The sequence below is a fragment of the Neophocaena asiaeorientalis genome, unplaced genomic scaffold, assembly GCF_003031525.2.
Source record: "Neophocaena asiaeorientalis asiaeorientalis breed wild unplaced genomic scaffold, Neophocaena_asiaeorientalis_V1.1 scaffold443, whole genome shotgun sequence".
NCBI classification, from domain to species: domain Eukaryota; kingdom Metazoa; phylum Chordata; class Mammalia; order Artiodactyla; family Phocoenidae; genus Neophocaena; species Neophocaena asiaeorientalis.
In genome coordinates, this window is record NW_020171808.1 from 2,540,953 (window position 1) to 2,565,167 (window position 24,215).

At 39.6% G+C, this 24,215-nt stretch overlaps 1 protein-coding gene across 2 annotated transcripts; it reads left to right on the forward strand.

Annotated features, from left to right (window-relative positions):
* Positions 1-40: 40 nt before the first annotated feature.
* Positions 41-23,848, forward strand: SKA3 (spindle and kinetochore associated complex subunit 3). 2 transcript variants are annotated; one of them, XM_024750482.1, is made up of 9 exons: positions 41-212; positions 3,979-4,040; positions 4,148-4,313; positions 7,439-7,838; positions 11,416-11,501; positions 16,934-17,019; positions 18,669-18,872; positions 20,270-20,401; positions 20,915-23,848. In XM_024750482.1, the coding sequence occupies exons 1-9, from the start codon at positions 110-112 to the stop codon at positions 20,921-20,923; spliced, it is 1,248 nt and encodes a 415-aa protein (XP_024606250.1). In that variant the 5' UTR covers positions 41-109; the 3' UTR covers positions 20,924-23,848. The 2 variants fall into 2 exon arrangements, with proteins under 2 accessions (XP_024606250.1, XP_024606181.1); XM_024750413.1 differs by lacking the exon at positions 20,915-23,848 and having other exon boundaries at positions 20,270-20,512.
* The last annotated feature ends 367 nt before the right edge of the window (positions 23,849-24,215 follow it).

The window sequence follows — 24,215 nt, forward strand, 5'->3', positions numbered from 1 at the left end:
GGCTTCAGCTCTCGCGAGAAGGGCCTTGCGCGAGTCGCGGGACCAATGGCGTTTCCGGCGCCGGGATTCAAACGTGCGCGGGCGCTGAGGACGAGCGTGAGGCTCGTCCATGGATCTGATCCGGGGCTTCTGCGGGAAGCTGCGGTCTCTGGCCGTCACCCTGGACGGCGAGACGGCTCGGCTGCAGCGAGCGCTGGACGGAGAGGACAGCGGTGAGTGAGCCGCGTGAGGGACTCTGGCGCGCGCACTGGCCGACCAACAGGCGGCTGACTGTGAGGAGCCCTCCCGGGGGAGGCGGCGGCGCCCTTCGCCCCAGGCACCCCCGGGCCCGACCAGCGCTGCGCGCAGCCTCTGCCCCACCAGGGACGCGGGGCGGAGAAACAGCCGCACTTAGAAACCAAAGCCCTAATCGAGGTGGCAGGCTGGGCTCGCGATGCACGCGCTCATTTACACACGACGAGCTTTCAGGTGCACGTAGTGGGGGCTTATCAAGAAAAATACCGCCAAGAGAAGATGAAGCGTTTCTTCTAACCGCAGCCGCTCAGCCCTGTTCTTGACATGTAGAGTGACTTTGGTCTCACCCAGATGGCCCACAGTTGCAGTGTCTGTATTTTTCCCAACAAACCGTACTGCCAAAACGAAAGCTAATACGCAGTACCGTTTTTTAAAATATAGATAAAGCAAAATTCTCCACCACTAACGTTTGTATTAAGAGACTTTTTGAAGTTGTTGCAAGAGTAGTGCAGATTTTGAGATTATTTTGTGCGTCATAACTGTAATCCGCCTTAAAATATCGCATCCTGTAGACGCAGACTCATTTTCCTTTAACTATATTATGAATAGTTTTCCAGCCATTTAAAAATGTTTATGCTTGTGCCTGTGAAAGCAATATTATGTGCGCGGCAAAAAATTTGAGGTAACAGAGAAGTAGAAAGAAGAAAATAAGTCTTTGCTATAACTTCACCGTCAGAACACACAGCTATTAATAGTTCAGTAGCTTTTCTACCATCCTTACTTTTAGCGTTGCCTTGTTTTGCTTGACTTTGTTTACGTACAGATAAAGCAAAATTCTCCACCACTAACGTTTGTATTAAGACTTTTTGAAGTTGTTGCAAGAGTAGTGCAGATTTTGAGATTATTTTGTGCGTCATAACTGTAATCCGCCTTAAAATATCGCATCCTGTAGACGCAGACTCATTTTCCTTTAACTATATTATGAATAGTTTTCCAGCCATTTAAAAATGTTTATGCTTGTGCCTGTGAAAGCAATATTATGTGCGCGGCAAAAAATTTGAGGTAACAGAGAAGTAGAAAGAAGAAAATAAGTCTTTGCTATAACTTCACCGTCAGAACACACAGCTATTAATAGTTCAGTAGCTTTTCTACCATCCTTACTTTTAGCGTTGCCTTGTTTTGCTTGACTTTGTTTACGTAGTTGAGATAACGCTATAAGACACAAAACTGTATTAATGGTTTTGGAATTTTTAGACATAGCTGAATAGTTTTCCATAAAGCTTTTGCTAATTTACCTCCTTACCAATCTATTGCCTGGTTACACATATTCTTTCTTTTCTTTTGGTTTTACAAGAAAAAGTTGGAATAATTTTTTCAGTTCCTGGCCTGCATGTATTACAGAAAATATGGAATTGTGATAATTAGAGAAAATGAACATCCCCTAAATTCGCCCTCTATGATCACAGTTATGAATCTCATAAAATTCACCATGTTAAAGGATACAATTCAGTGGTTTTCAGTATCTTCACAGAGGTGTGCGACCATCGTCACACTGAGTTTAGATTTTCATAACCCCCCGAAACAAACCCCGGTGACTGTTGACAGCCAGTCCCCGGAATCTTGTTCCCACCTACCGCACTGCTTTATGCGGCTGCTAATCTACTTTCAGTCTCTAGATCTGCCCATTCCAGACATCTCCTGTAAGTGGACTTGTACAATCTGTAGTCTTTTGTGACTGACATTTCACTTAGTGAAGCGTTGCAAGGTTCATCCCTGTCATGGTAGCATGTATCAGTATTGCATTACATTTTATTGCTGAATAATGTTTCATTGTATGGATTTACCACATTTTGTTTATCCATCAGTCGATGAACATTTGGGTCGTTTCTACTTTGGCTATTATGACTAATGCTGTTGTAAACACCCGTGTGCCAACGCTTTATGTGAACGTCATGTCTTCAGTTCTCTTTGGTCTGCATTTAGAAGCGGAACTGCTGGGTCATACGGTAAATCTGTGTTTGGCTTTTTGAGGAGCGACCAAGTTGTTCACCACAGTGCACCACTGCACATGTCCCCCGGCAGTGAATGAGGGATGCATCTCCACTTCCTCATCAACATTTGTTATTGTCTGTCTTTTTTTTTTTTTTTTTTTTTTTTTGCGGTACGCGGGCCTCTCACTGCTGTGGCCTCTCCCGTTGCGGAGCACAGGCTCCGGACGCGCAGGCTCAGCGGCCATGGCTCACGGGCCCAGCCGCTCCGCGGCATGTGGGATCCTCCCGGACCGGGGCACGAACCCGTGTCCCCTGCATCGGCAGGCGGACTCTCAACCACTGCGCCACCAGGGAAGGCCTATTGTCTTTCTTTTTAATTATAGTCATTCTAGTGGTATGAAATACAATATCATTGTGTTGTTGATTTGCATTTTCCTAATGAAAATTGGTCAGCTCTTTTTTTTATACAGCAGGTTCTTATTAGTTATCCATTTTATACATATTAGTGTATATATTGTCAATCCCAATCTCCCAATTCATTCCACCACCACCACCACCCACCCTCACTTTCCCCCATTGGCGTCCATACATTTGTTCTCTACACCTGCGTGTATTTCTGCCCTGCAAACCGGTTCATCTGTACCATTTTTCTAGATTACACATATATGCGTTAATCTACGATAGTTGTTTTTCTCTTTCTGACTTACTTCACTCTGTATGACAGTCTCTAGGTCCATCCACATCTCTACAAATGTGAAAACTGATCAACTTTTAACGGGTGGAAGGAGATAGTCTTGAAAGGAGGCATATTTTAGAAAAGAGAAATCTTTTTAAAAACTGCTTCTATGTTAGGTATATGACCAACTGATTAATAAGAAAGGTGATGGTACAGTGGATAAAGGATGTCTTTTCAGTGCCAGGTCAATTGCACACTCATATGGAAAAAAAAGAATGGATCTTGATCCTTACCTCTTGCCATACACAAAAATCAATTCCTGATGGATTGTAGCTCTAAATGCAAAAGGCCAGGACTTCCCTGGTGGTGCAGTGGTTAAGAATCCACCTGCCAATGCGGGAGACACGGGTTCGAGCCCTGGTCCCAGAAGATCCTACATGCTGTGGAGCAACTAAGCCCATGCACTGCAGCTCCTGAGCCCACGTGGCACAACTACTGAAGCCCACGTGCCTAGAGCCCATGCTCTGCAACAAAAGAAGCCACTGCAATGAGAAGCCCGCACACCTCAATGAAGAGTAGCCCCTGCTCGCCACAACTAGAGAAAGCCCGCGTGCAGCAACGAAGACCCAATGCAGCCCAAAATTAATTAATTAATTAATTAATTTAATTAATGCAAAAGGCCAAACAATACAGCTTTTAGAAGAAAACAAAAGCATTGTCACTGGCAAAGATTTTAAAAATAGGAACCAAAACGTGCTCACCATAAATGAAAAACAGCTAAGTAGGACTACATTCCCTCTTCCTTCCTCCAGTCCCTGATCTGAGTGCTGTTACATAGGTATGTTCACTTTGAAAGTTCATCAAACTACATACTTATGATTTCTATACTTTTCTGTATGTATGTTATAATTTAATAAAAATTTTAAAGAAAAGTCTTAACACTTTTCTTTGCAAATGACAGGATATAAATTATAAATAAGTATCTACAAGGATTTTGTAATTCTAAATAACTATACTAAATTACATTTTCTTTCTTTTTCCTTGTTATACTCTTTTCTTTCAATATTCATATTGAAGACTTTGAAGATTATCCAATGAGAGTTTTACATGACCTTCATTCAGAAGTCCGGACTCTAAAGGTATCAATCCTACAATATTAATTTATCATTTTTATGTGGTAATTTTAAAAAACTAAATAGACTTAGTCAAAAGTTAAATTAAAATGTACTTTCTTTCCTCATAAAAGGATAATGTCAATATTATTCTTGATGAAGCAAGCTTGGACAGTCAAGAAAGCATTGGTTTCATAAAGGCAACAAAAGTACTGATGAAAAAAAATTCAATGGATATCATGAAAATAAGAGAGTTTTTCCAGAAGTATGGATATAATCCACGTGCCAAGGAAAATTCAGGTGTGAATAACTTGCATTTTATAGCATTTGTTTTAGTGTTAAAGAAAGAAGGCAGCATGATTAAGACTACTATAGGCTTGGCCATTGTTTCTAGTTCTGACTCTGCCATTATATGATAGTCCTTTGATCATTTATTCAGCAATCACTGTGTTGTAGATGCAGTGCTGATCAGTGGTACAATATAAAGACAGTCCTTGCTCTCCTTTGCAAATGCTAGATGAGAACCAACACAGTGCTAGATGAAGGAAGGGTACCAGATAAATCTATGTCACTTGAGGATAGTTGTTTCTGGTCAGCTCTGCCAGTAAACGTCTGAGAGACCAACCTTAAGGCATGCTATTTCACTTTTCTCGTTCTCAGTTTCTTCTTCCATAGAACGAGAGATTTTTGGCTATATAAATTCGTAAAGTCCTTTTTAGTTCTAAAATTCTAATGAAGGGTAGGATAGCATGATGGTTTAGAATTTAGAGTCAAACTGCCCGAGTTCAAATCTCTAATTTCACCACTTACTAGCTGTATTAATCTTTGACCAGTTACTTAACTTTGTACCTCACTTTCTCGTCTATAAATGAGAGAATTTTTTTTTGTTTTTGGCCGCGCCACGTGGCTTGCAGTATCTTAGTTCCCCGACCAGGAACTGAGCCCAGGACCACGGCAGTCAAAGCACCGAGTCCTAACCACTGGACCAACAGGGAAGTCTTATAAAGTAGATATGTTTAATAGTATCTACCTCTGAGGCTGTATAAGGATTAAATGAGATAGAATTTGCTTAGAACAGTACCTCGTATGCTAATCACCCATCGTCAACTATTATTATTGTTATACCTATAACTGTGAGTAACTAATTTCAATATGCTTCAGTGTCTTCATTTCTGCTATGAGAGTCTTTGTATATAAATAAAACATTAATTAGATTCAACAAATATGTATATATCAAGGATATATATGAAGGTATATTAAATAATCCACATGGTGTAATGGAAAGAATTCAGTTGACTTTGGTGTGGACAGGTTGACTTTGGTTACTCAGAAAATGGTTCCACCAGTTACTACATGTGTGACCCTGGATAATTTCTCTAAATTGCTTTTCCTCACTAGTGAACTAGAGATGTTAATACCTCCCTAAGACGTAGTAATAATGGTGATAACTTTATTAAACTCATCAGTGACAGCCTTGTAATAAATTCAACAATAGGTTTTTTGGTAGTTCTTGTAACATTTCTCAAAATTAACAGAAAGCACAATGCCAAAACAGCTCTGAATCAGCAGCTCTTCCAAGGGCCAAAAACCACGAAATCAAAGTTTATAACTTTTTTTTTAACGGTACATCCTTCATGTTTAACATGTCGTGGCTTATCATGCACAAAAAAACAATATCCTATCCTAGTTCATTTCGGTTGCCAATCAAAACAAGGAAAGTAATATCTTCATAGAAAAAGTGTGTACCTCTTCACCTCCTTCAAGCCTTCACTTCCTTCAATCTGTAATGACTCCTAAAAAATAAAAAAGTATAAGTATTTTCTTTTTAATATTTATTTATTTGGCTCATTGGTCTTAGTTGCAGCGTGTGGGATCTAGCTTCCTGACCAGGGATCAAACCCAGGCCCCCTGCACTGGGAGCACAGGGTCGTAGCCACTGGACCACCAGGGAAGTCCCTTCCTGGTATTTTCTTAAAAAAGATGCAACAAACAGGAAATTTTAGAAAATTTTATTTCCCATTTCTTTCGATAAATATGTATGATTATTACAATTAATATTTCCCATTTAGCAACCAGATGTTATCTGTTCAAAATTATCTAAAACAAATCTCTTTATTAACTCCCTCCAAATGCTTAAACATATGGCAGCATTTAGAATCAAAAGATGTGGGTTCAGATCCAAAATGTTGTTAAGTACCTTAATTTTTTAAATGAGGAAAAAATATTCAAAGATTTTTTTTGTGCTTGGAGCAGTTAATATGAAAATTAAATGGAGTAAAAATTAAATATAAAAATGCCTATCCAAAAAAAAAAAAATGCCTATCCCATCGGGGATTCTAAATACATTTTAGTTTCTCTTCCTTCATCTCACCCTCTCCTCTGTCTCTTCTTTCTATCAGCCCTTTCCAATTATTGGTTAATTTTCCTTCTCTACTTCATACTACATTTCTTTAATACACATTTTACATTTGTCATTCTGCATTTTCTTCCGCCATTCTATTCTCTACTTTATACCTGGCTGTCTCACTGTCTAACCGAAGCCCTATCATTTGTTAAATTAATCTCTGCCCAAATCCTGACCAAATCCACTTACCTTCTTTCTAGGTATCCTCTTTCACTTTCTGTTGTCTCTCACACCGAAAACTAGTATTTCTCCTTCTTGAACTCTATCTTGGCATTGTAAGTGCTATCCTGGATCCAACCTAAGTTCCACACCAAACTTATTAACCAGTGGTATACCCAGGAGATGGCAGAGGACTGTGGGAAAAAGTATAGTTGTTAGTAAAGTTATTTAGTCTGAAATGTACAGTGTAGTGGTTAAGCATATGGGGGTGTGGCGTCAGATATAACCTATTAAAGACTGAGAAACTACTTGTCCCACTAATTTCTCCTCTGATTTCTCTCAACTAGGTTTTTGACACAGGTGTTCCAGACTGACTTAGGTTAAAAATTTATATTTGTGTAACAGTCTTTCCTTTTTACCTTAGGCCATCTGTAAGTTAGAAATCTAAAATAATATTATTTTACTTTGTGTTAAATCTAGATTGTAGTTAACCCCACACTGTAATTAAATGTCATTACATGATAAGATAGTTTCATAATATGTTAAGAAAGACTGCTAAATCACATTAACTGAGAAAGTAAGGAAATTACACTTTTATTTGTGAGTATTGTTTTTTCATCTTTTAACATTTTCGTTTACTCCCCTTCTCTAATGTAATCCCCTAGATGAGATATGGATGGACAAGGCGGTACATGTCAGAAATTTAAAGGGACAATTGAAATAAAACCTTAGAGAATAAGGAGAGAGTCAGGACCTTTGCTGATTTGGGACATTTCAAATGGAGCTGTTTTATGTGGTTTTAGTATATGACATTTTCTAGTCTGCTGTTTGACCAGAATATGACCTTGACTTTTCCTCCCAGTGGATGAGCAAGAAGTCGTTGACTCTAAACCAGAGAACAATAAACGTGAAAATCCTGAGAAGCCTGATGTGAAGGGTGATTTGTCGGATTCCGCTCCTCCAAGCAGTTCTGTTTCTGAGAAGCCTCCACGTAGTCCACAACTTTCCGATTTTGGACTTGAGCGGTACATGATATCCCAAGTTCTGCCAAACCCTCCCCAGGCAGTAAACAACGAGAAGGAAGAGCCAAAAATTTTAACTCCATTTTCCAAACGGACACTAGTAAGAACTCCCAAATGTGCACTAAAGATGGATGATTTTGAGTGTGTGACCCCTAAGTTAGAACACTTTGGTATCTCTGAATACACTGTGTGTTTAAATGAAGATTATACAATGGGACTTAAAAATGTGAAGAATAACAGGTAAGCAGCTTTCTTAAAAGGAGCATTTTATCTAACTTTCTAAATCTTTTGTATTTATTGATTTTTTTTCCCTAGAAGAAATATGTTTCAGACAATATCTTTCCTTCAAAGATTTTAAGATACTTCATATTTCAAACTTCTCTGAATCACCAATTCCATCAGTAAAGTGTTAGCTATTAGTTTCCTCAGGTTAGAAGATATAGAAGGAATGGTAAGAGCCTGAAAACAGATGGTATATGGTAGGATAAAGAAGAAGGGATAAAGTAAAATTATTAAAAACTTACGACTGATTTGGTATGGAGACTTGGGAAGAGAAGAGGATCTTGGGTAAATCACAGATTTCTGTTTTGTTGCCTGAAGTGATGCTTGGGAACTAAAATAGAAATACCTGCAGCTTGGGATGCAGTAAAGGTGATGAGTTTCCTTACATGTTGCTTTTGAGGTGCTCTTAAGCTTAGGTATTTTAATATGAATTTGAAGCGCAGTGATGAATTCCATGCTAGACTAAAGAGATGGGGAGTGATTAGTATGGAAGTGGTAATTAATGAGTTACAATGAAAATGAAAATACCGCATATCACAGTACCACATATAAATCCATACCTTTAAGAACTATAGTTATTAAAGAAGGAAAATAAACATTCAACTCAAAGTGTCAGAAGAAAACCCCACAATTATGGGGAAAAGTGAAGAGAGTAAACACTAAAGATAAAATGTCATTACAAAATATTTTCAGAAGGGTAAAACTGATATGTTGAAGAATTGGTTCTTATTTAAACATTAATGTAAATGGCAAAATTAGGAACTATGGGCTATATTTTTTATTTTTCAAGCTATTAGAAATACTATAGGGTATAATACTGGGAAATTTAGAAAATTCAGATAAATTAAAAAGTTTTGAAAACAACACAAAATTATCAAAACAGACTTGAATTAGAAAACCTATATAGACCAAAAATCAGAGAAGAAAACTAGAAGAGTTATCAGAGAAGTAGCTCCGAAAAGCTCTGGGCACAGATGGTTTCCTGGATGAATCCTTTCATAATTTCAGAGAACATATACCTTCCATCTTACATAAAAGTTCTTTTTCTGAGAAGGAGACATACGTTCTAGTTCAGATGCCAACACCTAACCTGGGGACCTCCAGACTCACAAACGCTAGTGAAATGGATACAACCATACCCATCCTGCTTACATAGAGTTAGTGGGGTATAATGGATAAAAAATTATAAACTGCCTTTAGAATGAGATACTATGAAAATAATGATTTTTAAAAAGAACTGTCATTATCAGGGGTCTTCAAACTATAGCCAGAGACCAAACCCAGCCTACTGCCTATTTTTTGTAAATAAAATTTTATTGGAACACACACTCAAAAAAAAGTTATTTTTCTAAAACTAGAATACGACAGAAAACTCTGCAGTTCAGTTTGACATTGATATACCCTTGATACAAACACAGAAAGAGCACACCAAAGGAAGCTATGGCCCAATCTAATTGTGAATATACATGTTAAAATCCCAATTAAAATACTCATAAATTGAATTCTACAGAATAGTAAAACTATAATGCATAACTTCCACATTAAGCTTATCCCAGGAATGCAAAGATAGTTTAATATTTGGGAATTCATAAAATATACCATTTCTATGATTCAACAAGAAAAAAAAGTGGACTTAACCTGGTGGTGCAGTGGTAAAGGAACCACCTGCCAGTGCAGGGGACATGGGTTCGAGCACTGGTCCAGGAAGATCCCACATGCCGTGGAGCAACTAAGCCCATGCACCACAACTACTGAGCCTGCACTCCAGAGCCCATGAGCCACAACTACCGAAGCCCGCACGCCTGGAGCCCATGCTCCACAACAAGAGAAGCCACCGCAATGAGAAGCCCGTGCACCACAACGAAGAGTAGCCCCTGCTCGCCCCAACTAGAAAGGCCTGCGCGCAGCAACGAAGACCCAGCACAGCCAAAAATAAGATTAATTAATTAATTTAAAACTAGGATAATCTCAATAGATTATCCTATTATTATTCCTCAGTAAGTAATTTTATGAAATTTGACACCTGTTCTTCATTTAAATTGTTTGGTCAAATTCTAAGTGGAAAGATACTTCATTAACATAATAAACAATATGAATATCTAACTTAATAGTGAAGCTATCTGTTACCACTATTAAACATCATTTTTTTTAATGTCATTCTTGTTGTTCTGGCCTATGTAATGAGATAGGAAACAGAAATAAGTATTACTCTGATGTATTTCTAGGCTATGTTTTGTGCCTGGGCAACTCGAGAAAGTCACATCTAAAATTTCCAGAAATAATAAAAGTTCAAGAAAGAAGCTGATATATTGATAAGATATATTTTATATAGTTATAACTATTTAAAGTAATATGCTTTCCTATATTTTATTAATAACTAATTGGTAAATACAGGGGGGAAAATCATTCAAATTTGAAACAGAAAGGTAAAATACTCATGCCAATTGTATGTGAAAGACCTATATGAATAAAACCATTAAATATTTCTGAGTTATATAAAGGGAGAATTAGGATGAAAAAATAGACCATAATCCTGAATAGAATGACTGAATATTATTAAGATGTTCAGTCATATCAAGTTAATGTATGGATATCATACAATTACAATAAAACCTTGGTTTTTTTTTTTAAGGTAGAAAGTGAGGGATATTTGACAGAATTATTCTAAAATTATTTGGAAGAATAAAAAGTAAGGATAACTAAGAAAATAATGAAAAATAACAGTAATGAGGGGACTTAACCTACTAGTTATTAAAATACATAAAGCTACAGTAAGTAAAGCAGTATAAAATTGTGACAGAATGGACCTATTGCAGGAACAGAATAGCCCAGAAACAGCCTCTAATTTACATAAGAACTTAATATATACTGAAGGTGTTTTTGAAGTAAAGATTATTCAGTAAATTACACTAGGACAGTTGGTTAATTGAACCATCTTCTAGTATTCAGTGATACTCTTCTTTATAACTGTATTTCAGACATCTGGGTAACTGGCTAGAACTACCTTAAGATAGCAGGATGAGTCTTCTTAGTCTAAAAAAACGTTCTTAATCTCTATCTGTATACTGGTATAAAATTCCACTTTATGATTTTGAAGCCATGAGCTATACAATTCCTATATTTGAACTAATGAGTTGAACTCATACCTTTCCTTGAAGTCAAAGTTGTTTTGGGGTTCTTTTGGCCACACGGCATGTTGGATCCTAGTTTCCCGACCAGGGATCAAACCTGTGCCCCTCTGCAGTGGAAGCGCAGAGTTCCAACCACTGGACCGCCAGGCAAGTCCCTACGTTAAAGACTTTTAACCCACTTCTAAGTCAACACTGTCAATACAAAATGGTTCTTAACCTTTTTTTGAGCCATGGATATATACATTTAAAAACAAAAGAACAATTTGTTCCGTGGGACTACTGTTCCATAAAACATAACTGAATATTTGTCCAGACTTGACGATATATAGTAAGATTAAATTTTTTTCCAGAGGTTAAATATTAACTTTTTTTTGACCTTATTATTTCCTTATGAATCACGCCAGTGAGGAGGCCATGGAAACAGAACCAGTGACCAACAACAATTTCTTTGCCACTCCTGGCCCCATAACCCAGCCACTGGAAAAAAATGGTAAGTGTGAAAATCAAGTTACTTCTCAGCTATACTCTTTTCAGACTATCTTTGTACAAAAAAATGGTTCTATCACCTTAGACATTCTAACAGCCTTCTGCATCTTCTCGGTTCACAATATTGAATTATAGGAAGTGCCATTCCATTCAGGTTCAGCATGATTTCATACAAGAGAAATATAATTTTCTGGAATGTTTTTCATACTCTTTCTGATTGTATTCAGTATTTTTCAGCTTGTTTGTTTGTTTTTAACATTTTAACTTAAAACATAAATATATATTCATTCACCAATCTTTTGATGTAGAGCCAATAATACCTTTTTCTGTTTTAGTTTAGCTTCAGCCTACTGATTAGAGTTCTACATTATCTTCCTTACGTAAACCACGCCCAGAATACATCAGCTACCATTTCAAATTTGGGGTTTTTTTAATAGTACAAAAACTGAAAATCATTTTCATGTAGTGTTTTCTTATTTGTCCCAGCAAACGTGAAAACACTGGTTTTCACATACTATAAAATGAAAAATCCTAAAGTTTTATGATTTCCCTGAATAATTATTTATAATCATCTGGTCTATACCAAATTTATTGGAAGATTTTTTAAAGTAACTTGTCTATCAGGTCTTTCCAAAGTTTTGGACATGTTTTCAGAGAAATTCTTTTTTTGTACTATTTGCACTGACTTGTTATTAAATTAACAAATACTGCTGGCATAAACAGGTTTGAAAAAATACAACTGGGCTGGGGGCTTCCCTGGTGGCGCAGTGGTTGGGAGTCCGCCTGCCAATGCAGGGGACACGGGTTCGAGCCCTGGTCCGGGAGGATCCCACATGCCGTGGGGCAACTGGGCCCGTGTGCCACAACTGCTGAGCGTGTGCTCTGGAGCCCGTGAGCCACAACTACTGGGGCCCACGTGCCTGGAGCCCATGCTCTGCAACGGGAGAGGCCACTGCAATGAGAGGCCTGTGCACCACAGGGAGGAGTGGCCCCTGCTCATCACAACTGGAGAGGGCCCACGTGCAGCAATGAAGACCCAAGCAGCCAAACATAAATAAATTAAAAAACAAAAATACAACTGACTCATAGTAAGCTGAGCTCAACTTATAAGAGCATGATTATATTCAATAAAGGCCTTTTTTTTTAATAGAAAGAATGAACCACTACCTCCTGCACATCATACTCAGAAATCAATTCCCAATGGACTATAAACTTTTTAGAAAATGATAAAGGAGAATATCTTTAGGCCTTCTGAAGTGGGATGGGTTTTCTGAAGAATAGCTTACCAACTGAAATCCTTTAATATAGCATCAGCAGTATATTTCACGGCAGGAACAGAACGCTTACGTTTACCCAGTAGTAACCTGGTTACGTGGAGGCTTGTTTGTTAATAGAGTTTCTGCTGTATTTAGTTTGACCCTATTTTTATGCCACAAAAGTGTGATTATTACAGTTTTTACAGTCTCTACTTACTAAAATTTAGTAATTTACCATTGCTTCTTTTATCCCACTCATTCCTTCTGGGTTTAGATTTCCCTTTTTTTGTGTCATTCTTTCCCCCTCCCCCATGCTATCATTTATGTTATTTACTTATTTTAAAAATTTTATTGAAGTATAGTTGATTTACAATGTTGTTGCTCATTCTTGAATGATAATTTAGCTGGATATAGACGACTAGATTGACAGCTTGTTTTTCTTGAACGTTTTACAGAAAGTATTCCATTGTGACCTGGTGAGCTGCTGGTGAGCAGAGTGCTATTGGTCTGATTAGCTTTCTTTTGTGGAAAATCTGTCTTTTTTTCCCTGGTAGTCTATAAGACTTTTATTTATTATGTTTAGAATTTAGTATGATTTTTCTTTTTTTTTCACATCTTTATTGGAGTATAATTGCTTTACAATGATTTGTTAGTTACCTGTCCTGCCCTAGGTTCTTCATGACCTTTTTTTTTTAGATTCCATATATATGTGTTAGCATACAGTATTTGTTTTTCTCTTTCTGACTTACTTTACTCTGTATGACAGACTCTAGATCGATCCACATCACTACAAATAACTCAATTTCATTTCTTTTTATGGCTGAGTAATATTCCATTGTATATATGTGCCACATCTTCTTTATCCATTCACCTGTCACTGGACACTTCGGTTTCTTCCATGTCCTGGCTATTGTAAACAGAGCTTCAATGAACATTGTGGTACATGACTTTTTTTGAATTATGGTTTTCTCAGGGTATATATATGCCCAGTAGTGATTGCTGTGATTTATGTCATAGAGTGTTCTGCCTATGTTTTCCTCTAAGAGTTTGATAGTGTCTGGCCTACATTTAGGTCTTCAATCCATTTTGAGTTTATTTTTGTGTATGGTGTTAGGGTGTGTTCTAATTTTATTCTTTTACATGTAGCTGTCCAGTTTTCCCAGCACCACTTATTGAAGAGGCTGTCTTTTCTCCATTGTATATTCCTGCCTCCTTTATCAAAAATAAGGTGACCATATGTGCGTGGGTTTATCTCTGGGCTTTGTATCCTGTTCCATTGATCTGTATTTCTGTTTTTGTGCCAGTACCATACTCTCTTGATTACTGTAGCTTTGTAGTATAGTCTGAAGTCAGGGAGCCTGATTCGTCCAGCTCCGTTTTTCTTTCTCAATATTGCTTTGGCTATTCGGGGTCTTTTGTGTTTCCATACAAATTGTGAAGTTTTTTGTTCTAGTTCTGCGAAAAATGCCATTGATAGTTTGATAGGGATTGCATTAAATCTGTAGATTGCTTATGGTAGTATAGTCATTTTCACAATGTTGATTCTTCCAATCCAAGTACATGGTATGTCTCTCCACCTATTTAATTTCTTTCATCAGTGTCTTATAATTTTCTTCATACAGGTCTTTTGTCTCCTTAGGTAGGTTTATTCCTAGGTATTTTATTCTTTTTGTTGCAGTGGTAAATGGGAGTGTTTTCTTTTTTTTTTTTTTTTCCCCAGCCCGGGGGCCTCTCTGTTGTGCCCTGTCCCGTTGTGGAGCACAGGCTCAGTGGCCATGGCTCACGGGCCCAGCCACTCTGCGGCCCGTGGGATCTCCCCGGACCAGGGCACGAACCTGTGTCCCCTGTGTGGGCAGGCGGACTCCCAACCACTGCGCCACCAGGGAAGCCCGGGAGTGTTTTCTTAATTTCACTTTCAGATTTTTCATCATTAGTGTATAGGAATGTGAGAGATTTCTGTGCATTAATTTTGTATCCTGCTACTTTACCAAATTCATTGATTAGCTCTAGTAGTTTTCTGGTAGCTTCTTTAGGATTCTCTGTGTATAGTATTATGTCATCTGCAAACAGTGACAGCTTTACTTCTTCTTTTCCGATTTGGATTCCTTCTGTTTCATTTTCTTCTCTGACTGCTGTGGCTAAAGCTTCCAAAGCTATGTTGAATAATAGTGGTGAGAGTGGGCAACCTTGTCTTGTTCCTGATCTTAGTAGAAATGGTTTCAGTTTTTCACCATTGGTGACGATGTTGGCTGTGGGTTTGTCATATATGGCCTTTATTATGTTGAGGTAAGTTCCCTCTATGCCTACTTTCTGGAGGGTTTTTATCAAAAATCGGTGTTGAATTTTGTTGAAAGCTTTTTCTTCATCTATTGAGAATATCATATGGATTTTATCCTTCAGTTTGTTAATATGTTGTATCACATTGATTGATTTGCATATCTTGAAGAATCCTTGCATTCCTGGGATAAACCCCACTTGATCTTGGTGTATGATCCTTACAATGCACTGTTAGATTCTGTTTGCTAGTATTTTGTTGAAGATATTTGCGTCTATGTTCACCAGTGATATTGTCCTGTAGTTTTCTTTCTTTGTGACATCTTTGTCTGGCTTTGGTATCAGGGTGATGGTGGCCTCGTAGAATGAGTTTGGGAGTGTTCCTCCCTCTGCTATATTTTGGAAGAGTTTGAGAAGGATAGGTGTTAGCTCTTCTCTAAAGGTTCGATAGAATTCGCCTGTGAAGCCATGATTTTTTCAAGCTAAGGACTTATGTCCTTAATTCTGGAAAACTCTCTGATATTACCTCTTTAATAATATTACTTCTCTCCTAATTCCTCGATTTTTTTTCCTCAGATTCCTGTAAGATATATTTTAGAATGTTATCCTTCAGCCTCCTTGGTTTTCTGTTTTGTGCTGTTTTTTTGTTTTTATAATTTTATTTATATTTGGCTGCATTGGGTCTTCATTGCTGTGCGTGGGCTTCCTCTAGTTGCAGCGAGCGGGGGCTACTCTGTGTTGCAGTGGGCGAGCTTCTCATTGCGGTGGCTTCTCTTGTTGTGGAGCACAGGCTCTAGGCGCATGGGCTTAAATAGTTGTGGCATGCGGGCTCAGTAGTTGTGGCTTACGGGCTCTAGAGCACATGCTCAGTAGTTCTGGCACGTGGGCTTAGTTGCTCCATGGCATGTGGGATCTTCCCAGGCCAGGGCTCCAACCTGTGTCCCCTGCATTGGCAGGCAGATTCTTAACCACTGTGCCACCAGGGAAGTCCCTATTCATTTGTTTCTTAAGGGATAGTTAAATTGTTTGTTTGTTTGTTTACTATTACAAGCAGTGCTCTAGTTAAATTGTCCTTTGTACACATGTCTCTCACATCTTGGAGTAGAATTTCTAGATCAAAGGGGATGCATATCTTTACTTATTCTAGAAAATGCTAAATTGCCACTGTAGAGTGGCTATTGTGGTTTATTCTCACCAACAGTGTTTGAGTTTTTGTTTCTCCATCTTTTTCAGCACTTGATGATTAGACTTAATAAACTTTTGCCAGTTTGACCATTTTGCTAACATGTTTACTTTTTCTCTTTGGTATTTTTAGGGTGCTTGCATACTTTGTTACAGATAGCAAATGTCCATATACACATGTTCTTGTTTCTAGGTTCTCTCTTCCGTTCTAGTAGCCAGTTCTTCCATCCTTGGCCAGTGTTACACTGCTTTTAGTTACTACAGCTTTAGAGGAAGTCCTCATATCTTGGAGGGCAAGTGGCCTTCCTTGCCCTCTTCCTCCTCCTTTTTCTTCAGAAATTTGATTTTGCCATAAAGGTCTTACACAGTTTTTAACAGATTTATATGTAGGTATCTTATCTTTTTTGTTGCTATTGTGAAAAATATTCTTTTTCAAATATATTTTTTATTGTTTGTTGATCTTATACTAGAACTTCATTTTTGTGTATTGCATTTGCATCTTGCAACCCTGCTGAACTTTTATTAGTGCTAATGATAATTAGATTGTGAATATGACAGTTTTGCTTTTTCTTGTCCAGTCAAGTACACAATAGTTATGATTTCTTCAGTTATTAAAAATAAAGTGCACAAATTAAACTGACAAAGATTATAATATAAAAGTTAAAATCTTTATTTCAACCTTATTTTCAAATATGTATTTCATGCCATTGTATGTGTCTTCTAGATGCCGAGCATACACATTCTCCTGTGGCACCTACATTCTGCACTCCTGGTTTGAAAATCCCTTCTACAAAGAACAGCACAGCTTTGGTAAACTTCTATAAAATTGAAAGTGCTAATCTTTTCCCTAGTGAATCCGATACACTATTTCCAGACTCAAACAGTCTGTTTAAAAAACGTAGACTGTTGTAGCCTTTGGGAGTATATTTCCAGTGTTTCCGGAGGGTTATTCAGCAGGAAATATCAAGAGCTTTAAAATTTTTGCATACCCTTTAACCAGCATTTATTCTAAGGCACATTGGGACAAAGATTTTTTTTTTTTTTTTGGTGGTACGCGGGCCTCTCACTGTTGTGGGCTCTCCCGTTGCAGAGCACAGGCTCTGGACATGCAGGCTCAGCAGCCACGGCTTACGGGCCCAGCCGCTCCACGGCATGTGGGATCTTCCCAGACAGGGTCACGAACCTGCGTCCCCTGCATCGGCAGGCGGACTCTCAACCACTGCGCCACCAGGGAAGCCCAAGAATAGCATTATTTATAAGAGCAGAATATGGGAACAAACTAAATGTCAAATGATAAATGGGAAGCAAAGTATATTACGGTAAATCCATAAGAGCCAGTGTCATGTGACTAGGATGTTTTGAAAAACAGATAAGAACATATAGAAAGAATGTCTTCAAGAAATATTTAATGATATGGAAAGTGATGTATATAAATACACACATACACATATATATATTTTTTGTTTGTTTTTGTTTTTGTCTTTGCGGTACGCGGGCCTCTCACTGCTGTGGCCTCTCCCGTTGCTGAGCACAGGCTCGGGACGCGCAGGCTCAGCGGCCATGGCTCACGGGCCCAGCCGCTCCGTGGCATGTGGGATCTTCCCGGACCAGGGCATGAACCCGTGTCCCCTGCATCGGCAGGTGGACTCTCTCAACCACTGCGCCACCAGAGATGCCCTATATACACATATATTTTATTTTAAGGAATAAGAATGGATAGAAACACACCAGAAAGTGGTTATCTACGGGTGATTTTTATGCCTTTTTTTTCCAAATTTTTCCCATTGAACAAATTTACTATGTAATCAGAACCTCATCCCTGTTTAAAGTTGGTATGAACACTTAAGACAACCAATATGGTAGATTGGGCCGTCCAGTGGATCTTTCAGCAGTGATGGAAATGTTCTGTAATCTGTGCTATCCAGTGTGGTAGCTAGCTGCTGAGCATGTAAAATGTGGCTAGTGCATCCGAGAAGCTAATTTTCAGTTTTTTAAATTTTATTAATGTATAATTAAATTTTAATAGCACCATGCGACTTGTGGTAATCCACTGCTTATGTTCCTGGCCTCATTGCTGACTCTGCTGTAGGGAGACGGGCCAGGTTGGCGTGAATGGGCTTTCTCCCTGGCAGCAGTGAGGGCGTAGCTCATCCTCCTACGACTCTTACCTGGCCCAGGATAGTGTTGCTTGAGTCTGGGTGGTGAATCCGTCTAAATCTGGGGTTCAGCCAACAGGCCTATTTAGATTTCACATGAAGCTCTTGCTCAGCCTTCAGTAATGACGATGGTACTTTTTCCTCCATATGCCATTTCTCTGTGTCCTTGATTTTATTTAGTTCTCGGTCAGGGAAAAGGGGGTAATTTGGGGGCCTACTTAGAGATCACAACAGAACTAACAATTTTTATTTACTATATTACTTTATACCACCATAATTTAATTATTTCTTTTTATTCTATAGGTATCCACAAATTATCCATTATCAAAAACAAATAGTTCATCAAATGACTTGGAAATGAAAGACAGTACATCGTTAGTTTTAAATTCAGACAAGTGCTTTGAGAATTTTGCGGATCCCTCTTCTCCTACGATTTCTTCCTATGAGAATCTGCTCAGAACACCTACACCTCCAGAAGTAACTACAATTCCAGAAGATATTCGCCAGGTTATTTTTCTAGGCTATTGTTTGTTTTCTGCAAAAATACCTTAAACCATATTTAACTGTGTTATTTATCATCGGGCTAATGTGCTCGTTTGGATCTAAATCTAAATTCTGGGCTGTTAAGCCTGTCTAAGACCACCTGGCTAAGGCTCTTCAGAGCTGAGCACAAGCTAGTGATGTCATCATGCCTTTGTTCCCTCATGAGGCATGTTCTCTTTAACTTCATGTTCTGAAATGTATTCTCATAATATTTTCTAATCATTGTTCAAATGTGATCACCATGGTGACCACTGTTTCCACTGGTGTTTCTAGCAAAGTCAGAAATGTCATTTACCCTCCAGTTCTCCAGAGTTGGAGTATCATGCATAACTTGTATCACTGTTTCTTGAACTTGAGATGTCTTGGGCCTCAGTTTCAGAAACATTTGTTTAAATATATTAGAATATCTGATTCTTTTTTTGGCCACTGCGAGGTTGGTGGGATCGTAGTTCCCTGGCAAGGGATTGAACCAAGGCCCCCAGCACTGAAAGCGCCGAGTCCTAGCCACTGGAACGCCAGGGAATTCCCACAGAATGTTTGATTCTTTAGTACAACATAATTTACCAGTAGTCTGTTACTGGTTTATAGCAACTACCGACTCTACTAAATAACCACCAGCCTGATTCTTTGAGCATCCCATCTTGATACAAGTTACGGTGTTGGGGAGTTATTGCTTAAGCAAGTGGAATTCTTAATAACCATTCTGGAGACCTTCCTAGCTTATGGAGAAGGATAAAGCTACTTGGGGAAATACCCAAATGCCATTGGAAGGGACTCATCCTAAGACAGCAGTAAAGTATTTGTTATCCTTCCTTCTCTATCTTTTGTGCTTTCCTGGCACTATAATAAACTGTGGAAGGAGCAGCTTCTGTCTACAGGCATTATATACAGTTTCCAGTTTGCCATGGTGATCCTTCTCTCTTCACTTCTGTGTTAAAGGAGGCAAAACTTGCATTTAATGTATTACTTCTTTGTGAAAAAATCATAGTTGATATTTCAGATTCCTGTTTTTATAATCTTTACAGCTAACAATCTTTCTTTTGAGCATTTATGTCACCTCTTTCCTATATAGATTTCCCTAACGTCTTTGTAAAGGCCTGATTTGCTCACAGGGATGCACTGCTGCTTGCTTCCGTTAACCCAGCAGTACATTTAGGAGCTTTAGAAATCCCCGCTACACCCAAGTTAAACTTCTAATATCTCCATCTCTGTGCTGCTGAATGTCTGTGCTGCTAAATATTCTGACTGTTTTAAATAACCCAGATCTTCAAATTTTCCTTGGTTTTTCTTGAATGTTTTATAACAGCTTCCAAATTTATGTTGTTCATATGACTTGGTGAAAGGAGTTTGCTTTCTTTTAGATTTTATCAAAATACAACTCAAACCTAGCTACTCCGGTAGCAGTTAGAGAAGTGCCACCCAGCAAAGTGTTCCTTCCTCGGTGTGAAGGACAGGACGTCCGAGACGCTGGCAACAGAGAAAAACTGGTGAAAGTGAGTATGTTTCCATCCTAAAGGGACTAGATTTGTTACCTGAGGAGAACACTGGAATGGTAATAAACACTTGTAATTGACATCTGCCAGCCAGGTAACAGCCCATCTCTTTTTTTTTTTTTGCGGTACACGGGCCTCTCACTGTTGTGGCCTCTCCCGTTGTGGAGCACAGGCTCCGGACGTGCAGGCTCAGCGGCCATGGCTCACGGGCCCAGCCGCTCCGTGGCATGTGGGATCTTCCCGGACCAGGGCACAAACCCGTGTCCCCTGCATGGGCAGGCGGACTCTCAACCACTGCGCCACCAGGGAAGCCCCCCCATCTCTCTTTTGGTCCAGAATTCGTGATCCCTGCATCTCAGGCTCCCACACTACCATGTTTTACAATATCACTGGGAATCTACTCCCAACCATATTATAAGTGTAAAAATAGATGGCATCGGTGTCGTGTCATTTGTTTCGTTGAAGGCTATTGGTTATACCTAATTGATATTTTCTGTTTGTATCTTTCTACAGAAATTGTAGTGGATCCATCCTTCCATTATAGAAACTGAAAGATGAAAGCAAACCTGCTCTTACTTTGTTTTTCACATTCCTCGACATCTTTCCCCTTTTGAAAATCCAACTCATATTAAAGATGAGCACGGACACTGATGTCATAAAATGCTTTTTATTAAGTTTGATTTAGTCTAACCTCAGTCTTGTTGACATGTAGTTCAGTTACTCAGTTTGGAAAGATCATTACTATTTCACTGATTTCAAATTTACCCTGCCTGATGGAAGAGTATGGTTTAAGTAATATTAGGAAGCAGGATAAATAATTTTTGAAATTTAAACGTTACTGTTTGCTACTCAGATAAGGCCACTTTCAGTCTTCTTGGGCTAGACAGTTGTTGCTAGACCTGGGCTTCTTCCTTGGGTCTAGCTCTGCCCTTCTGTCTCCTCTCATGACTATCCCAAGTCTTTTACACCTTTTATTTCAACAGTGCTCTTTTAAGGCACTGTTGTTTACAAATGACAGCTTAAATTAATTTAGGAAGAGAGGAATTTACAGGCCTAGGCAACTATACTGAAGTAGGCGTCTCGGACATTTGGAAATTAGACACTTGCCTGCAGTCAGGACGCATGTTTTATTTTTATTTGTCAGTTTCATCCTTTCAAATCACCTCTTACCAGCATGGCTGCAACCTCTCCAGGTCCCCCTCCAGCTCGGCAGCCCAACAGAGCCTGAGCCTCACACTCTGTGGAGGGTCCCAGGACTCCTGGCCAGGTGCTCATCTCTGGACTGTCCGCTGTGCCTCTAGAGCTGTCTGAGAGCTCCAGGCTGCCCTGTCCATGGAGCCCAAGATCCTTCCGGTCTAAGTAAAGTTGATGCAGCAAAGATTATCCTCTTTTGTGGTTGGGCCTTGAAAGTCAAATGTGAAGACCTGTCACATTGTGAATCTTCGTTTTGTCAAGAAAATTGCCACTAAAACAAAACAATTTATTCTTTGTTCTAGGAACTACTGTGTAATAATTTTTGCTAAATATTGATACAATGTAAAATTCAAGATATTTAGTCTTATTTTTCCAGGTAAGCTCTGGTCAGCCTTGTATATACGATGGTGACTCCCAAATTATATCAGCCTTTTATACACTATTTACCATGGCTCTGTGTACCTAAGTCCACAGAGTGGACAGATTGCTTGAGGGAGGGAGTATATTCAAAGTGCATGCAGGGCTGAGTCCTGGAGTTCCATTTTAGAAGATGGAAAGAGGCAGAAAAATCTAGCAAAGGAGATGAAGCTGGTGAAGTAGGAAGGAAATACTTCAAGCCAAGTGATCGATTCTATCAATATTGCTGAGAATCCAAGACAAGACAGAATTACCGCTGGACTAGGCAAAATTGCTGTAGCTGACAGCACTGACTAATTCTGACAGAGCGCTCAGGACGGACTTCTGGGGTGGACTGGAAAGGTCGGAGGTGAGGAAGCAGAGATCACAGACTGAGACGGCTCTTTTCATGAGTTTTGCTCAAGAAGGGAGAAAAGAAATGGTGCTGCAGCCAGAGGGGGTGTGAGTGAAACCAGGTTTCTGAAGATGGGAAATAAAGAACGTTCCATTAATCATTTCCCATGGCCTGCTGGGTGTTTCCACCTGTCTTGTGATGGCCCCTCAATTCAGTTTGACCAGAATTTCTCTTTCCCTGGCCCTTACCACTCTCCTCCCGTGATCTTAGTTTCTGTTCCCTGGAACTAGGATGCTTCCGGCTTATCAAACTTCAAATGTTACCCTTCAGTGTCCTCCCACTGCTCTCAAGATGAATCCAGGGTCCCAACATGGCCTCCAGGACCACCCCCCTGTGACTCGACCCTCAGTTGCCCCTCCCTCTTGTCTCAAAACCTGGGCTCCAGCTGGCAGCCGGCCTTTCCTCTCCTTCCCTTCCTTCCTGCCCTGGGCTTCATAGGCCCCGGGCTTCACACGTGCTCTCTCTGCCCAAATGGCTTCTCCCACCCACTCTGCTCAGCTCAGCTGACTACCCTCACACCCTTATGCTGTAGATACTTGACGTTTTCGTCTGCCCACCACTCCTACCCCCTTAAAGGAAAACACTCCGATTTTCCCTGAGCTCAGCCCAGTTCCAAGACCAACCAAGCAGGGTCACAGTCCCTGACCAGTTGGTATTGGGCACGTGACCCACGTCATATCCAAGAGAGCCAATTGTGGGACTTTGGGGAACTACTAGGAAGAGCAGCACGTTTTTCTGGATGTGCAGAGATGTGCACCCGGAGCCACGAAGGGAGAGGCTGAAGGTGGAGCTGCCACAGAAGTTCCAGCAGGAGACGTGGGAGAGCTTGGAGGCCAACTCTAACCCCAATTTTTCAGGTAAATGATTCATAAACTTCCTGTTTTCTCGTTTTGTGAAGCTCTTAACAGTCCTGCCCCATCTGCTTCAGGTCTCAGGTTAAATGTCATTTTATCAAAGATTTTACTGATTTTCCCAGTCAGCACCCCTATTCTCATCCTTTATAGTACTTGGTAGAATCTGTAACAGAATATTTGAGTGTACATTTATTTAATGTTCATTGCCCCACTGGACCATAAGGTCAATGTGGTCAAGGACCTCATTTGCTTGCCTTGTTCATTATTACACTGGTACCTGCCAACTTAAAATATTTCCTGGTTAGTGATAACATCAAACACTTACTGAGGTCTTACTATGCTAGGCATGGTTCTAAGTACATTCATTAACCCATTTAATTCTTAAAAAGTAACTCTTAGCAAACAGGTGCTAGCATTTCAACTTTTCCGATGAGGAAATTGAGGCTTTAATGATGGACTTCTCTTTCCACGTCCCATTTCCCAGCCCAGACCTTGCTGACCGCCTCTGGGCTGTGTTCCCTCCCCCCATCCTCCACCACGCCCCCGCTTGTCACCTGACGGCAGAAGCATCTTACGGTCCTCTTCATCCTCATCTCTGACCAAACTCCTGGTGAGTGCTCTGGTGTTCCTGCCGTTTCAGCTCACGCCACACCCTTTATCTACTGGGAGCCTAAATCCAACCCCTGTGGGCGCTGAACAAGGTCACATGCCATCCTCAGCAGCAACTTCCCTTTCTCATGACACCTTCTAATCCGCCTTTGATCATCAGCATTTACACCTTTTGTTACCAGACTGCGGCTTTCTAAGGGTCTGTGTGTCCGGTTTGTCTGCAGCCCCAGGCCCACGGCATTCATCCCATATTTTATTCCCTGGAAGTGTGGACGGAGCTAGTACTACTACAGATTCTGATAGTTTCCAATAATGTATGCAGATTTTGGAAATGCCTCAGGTGGTT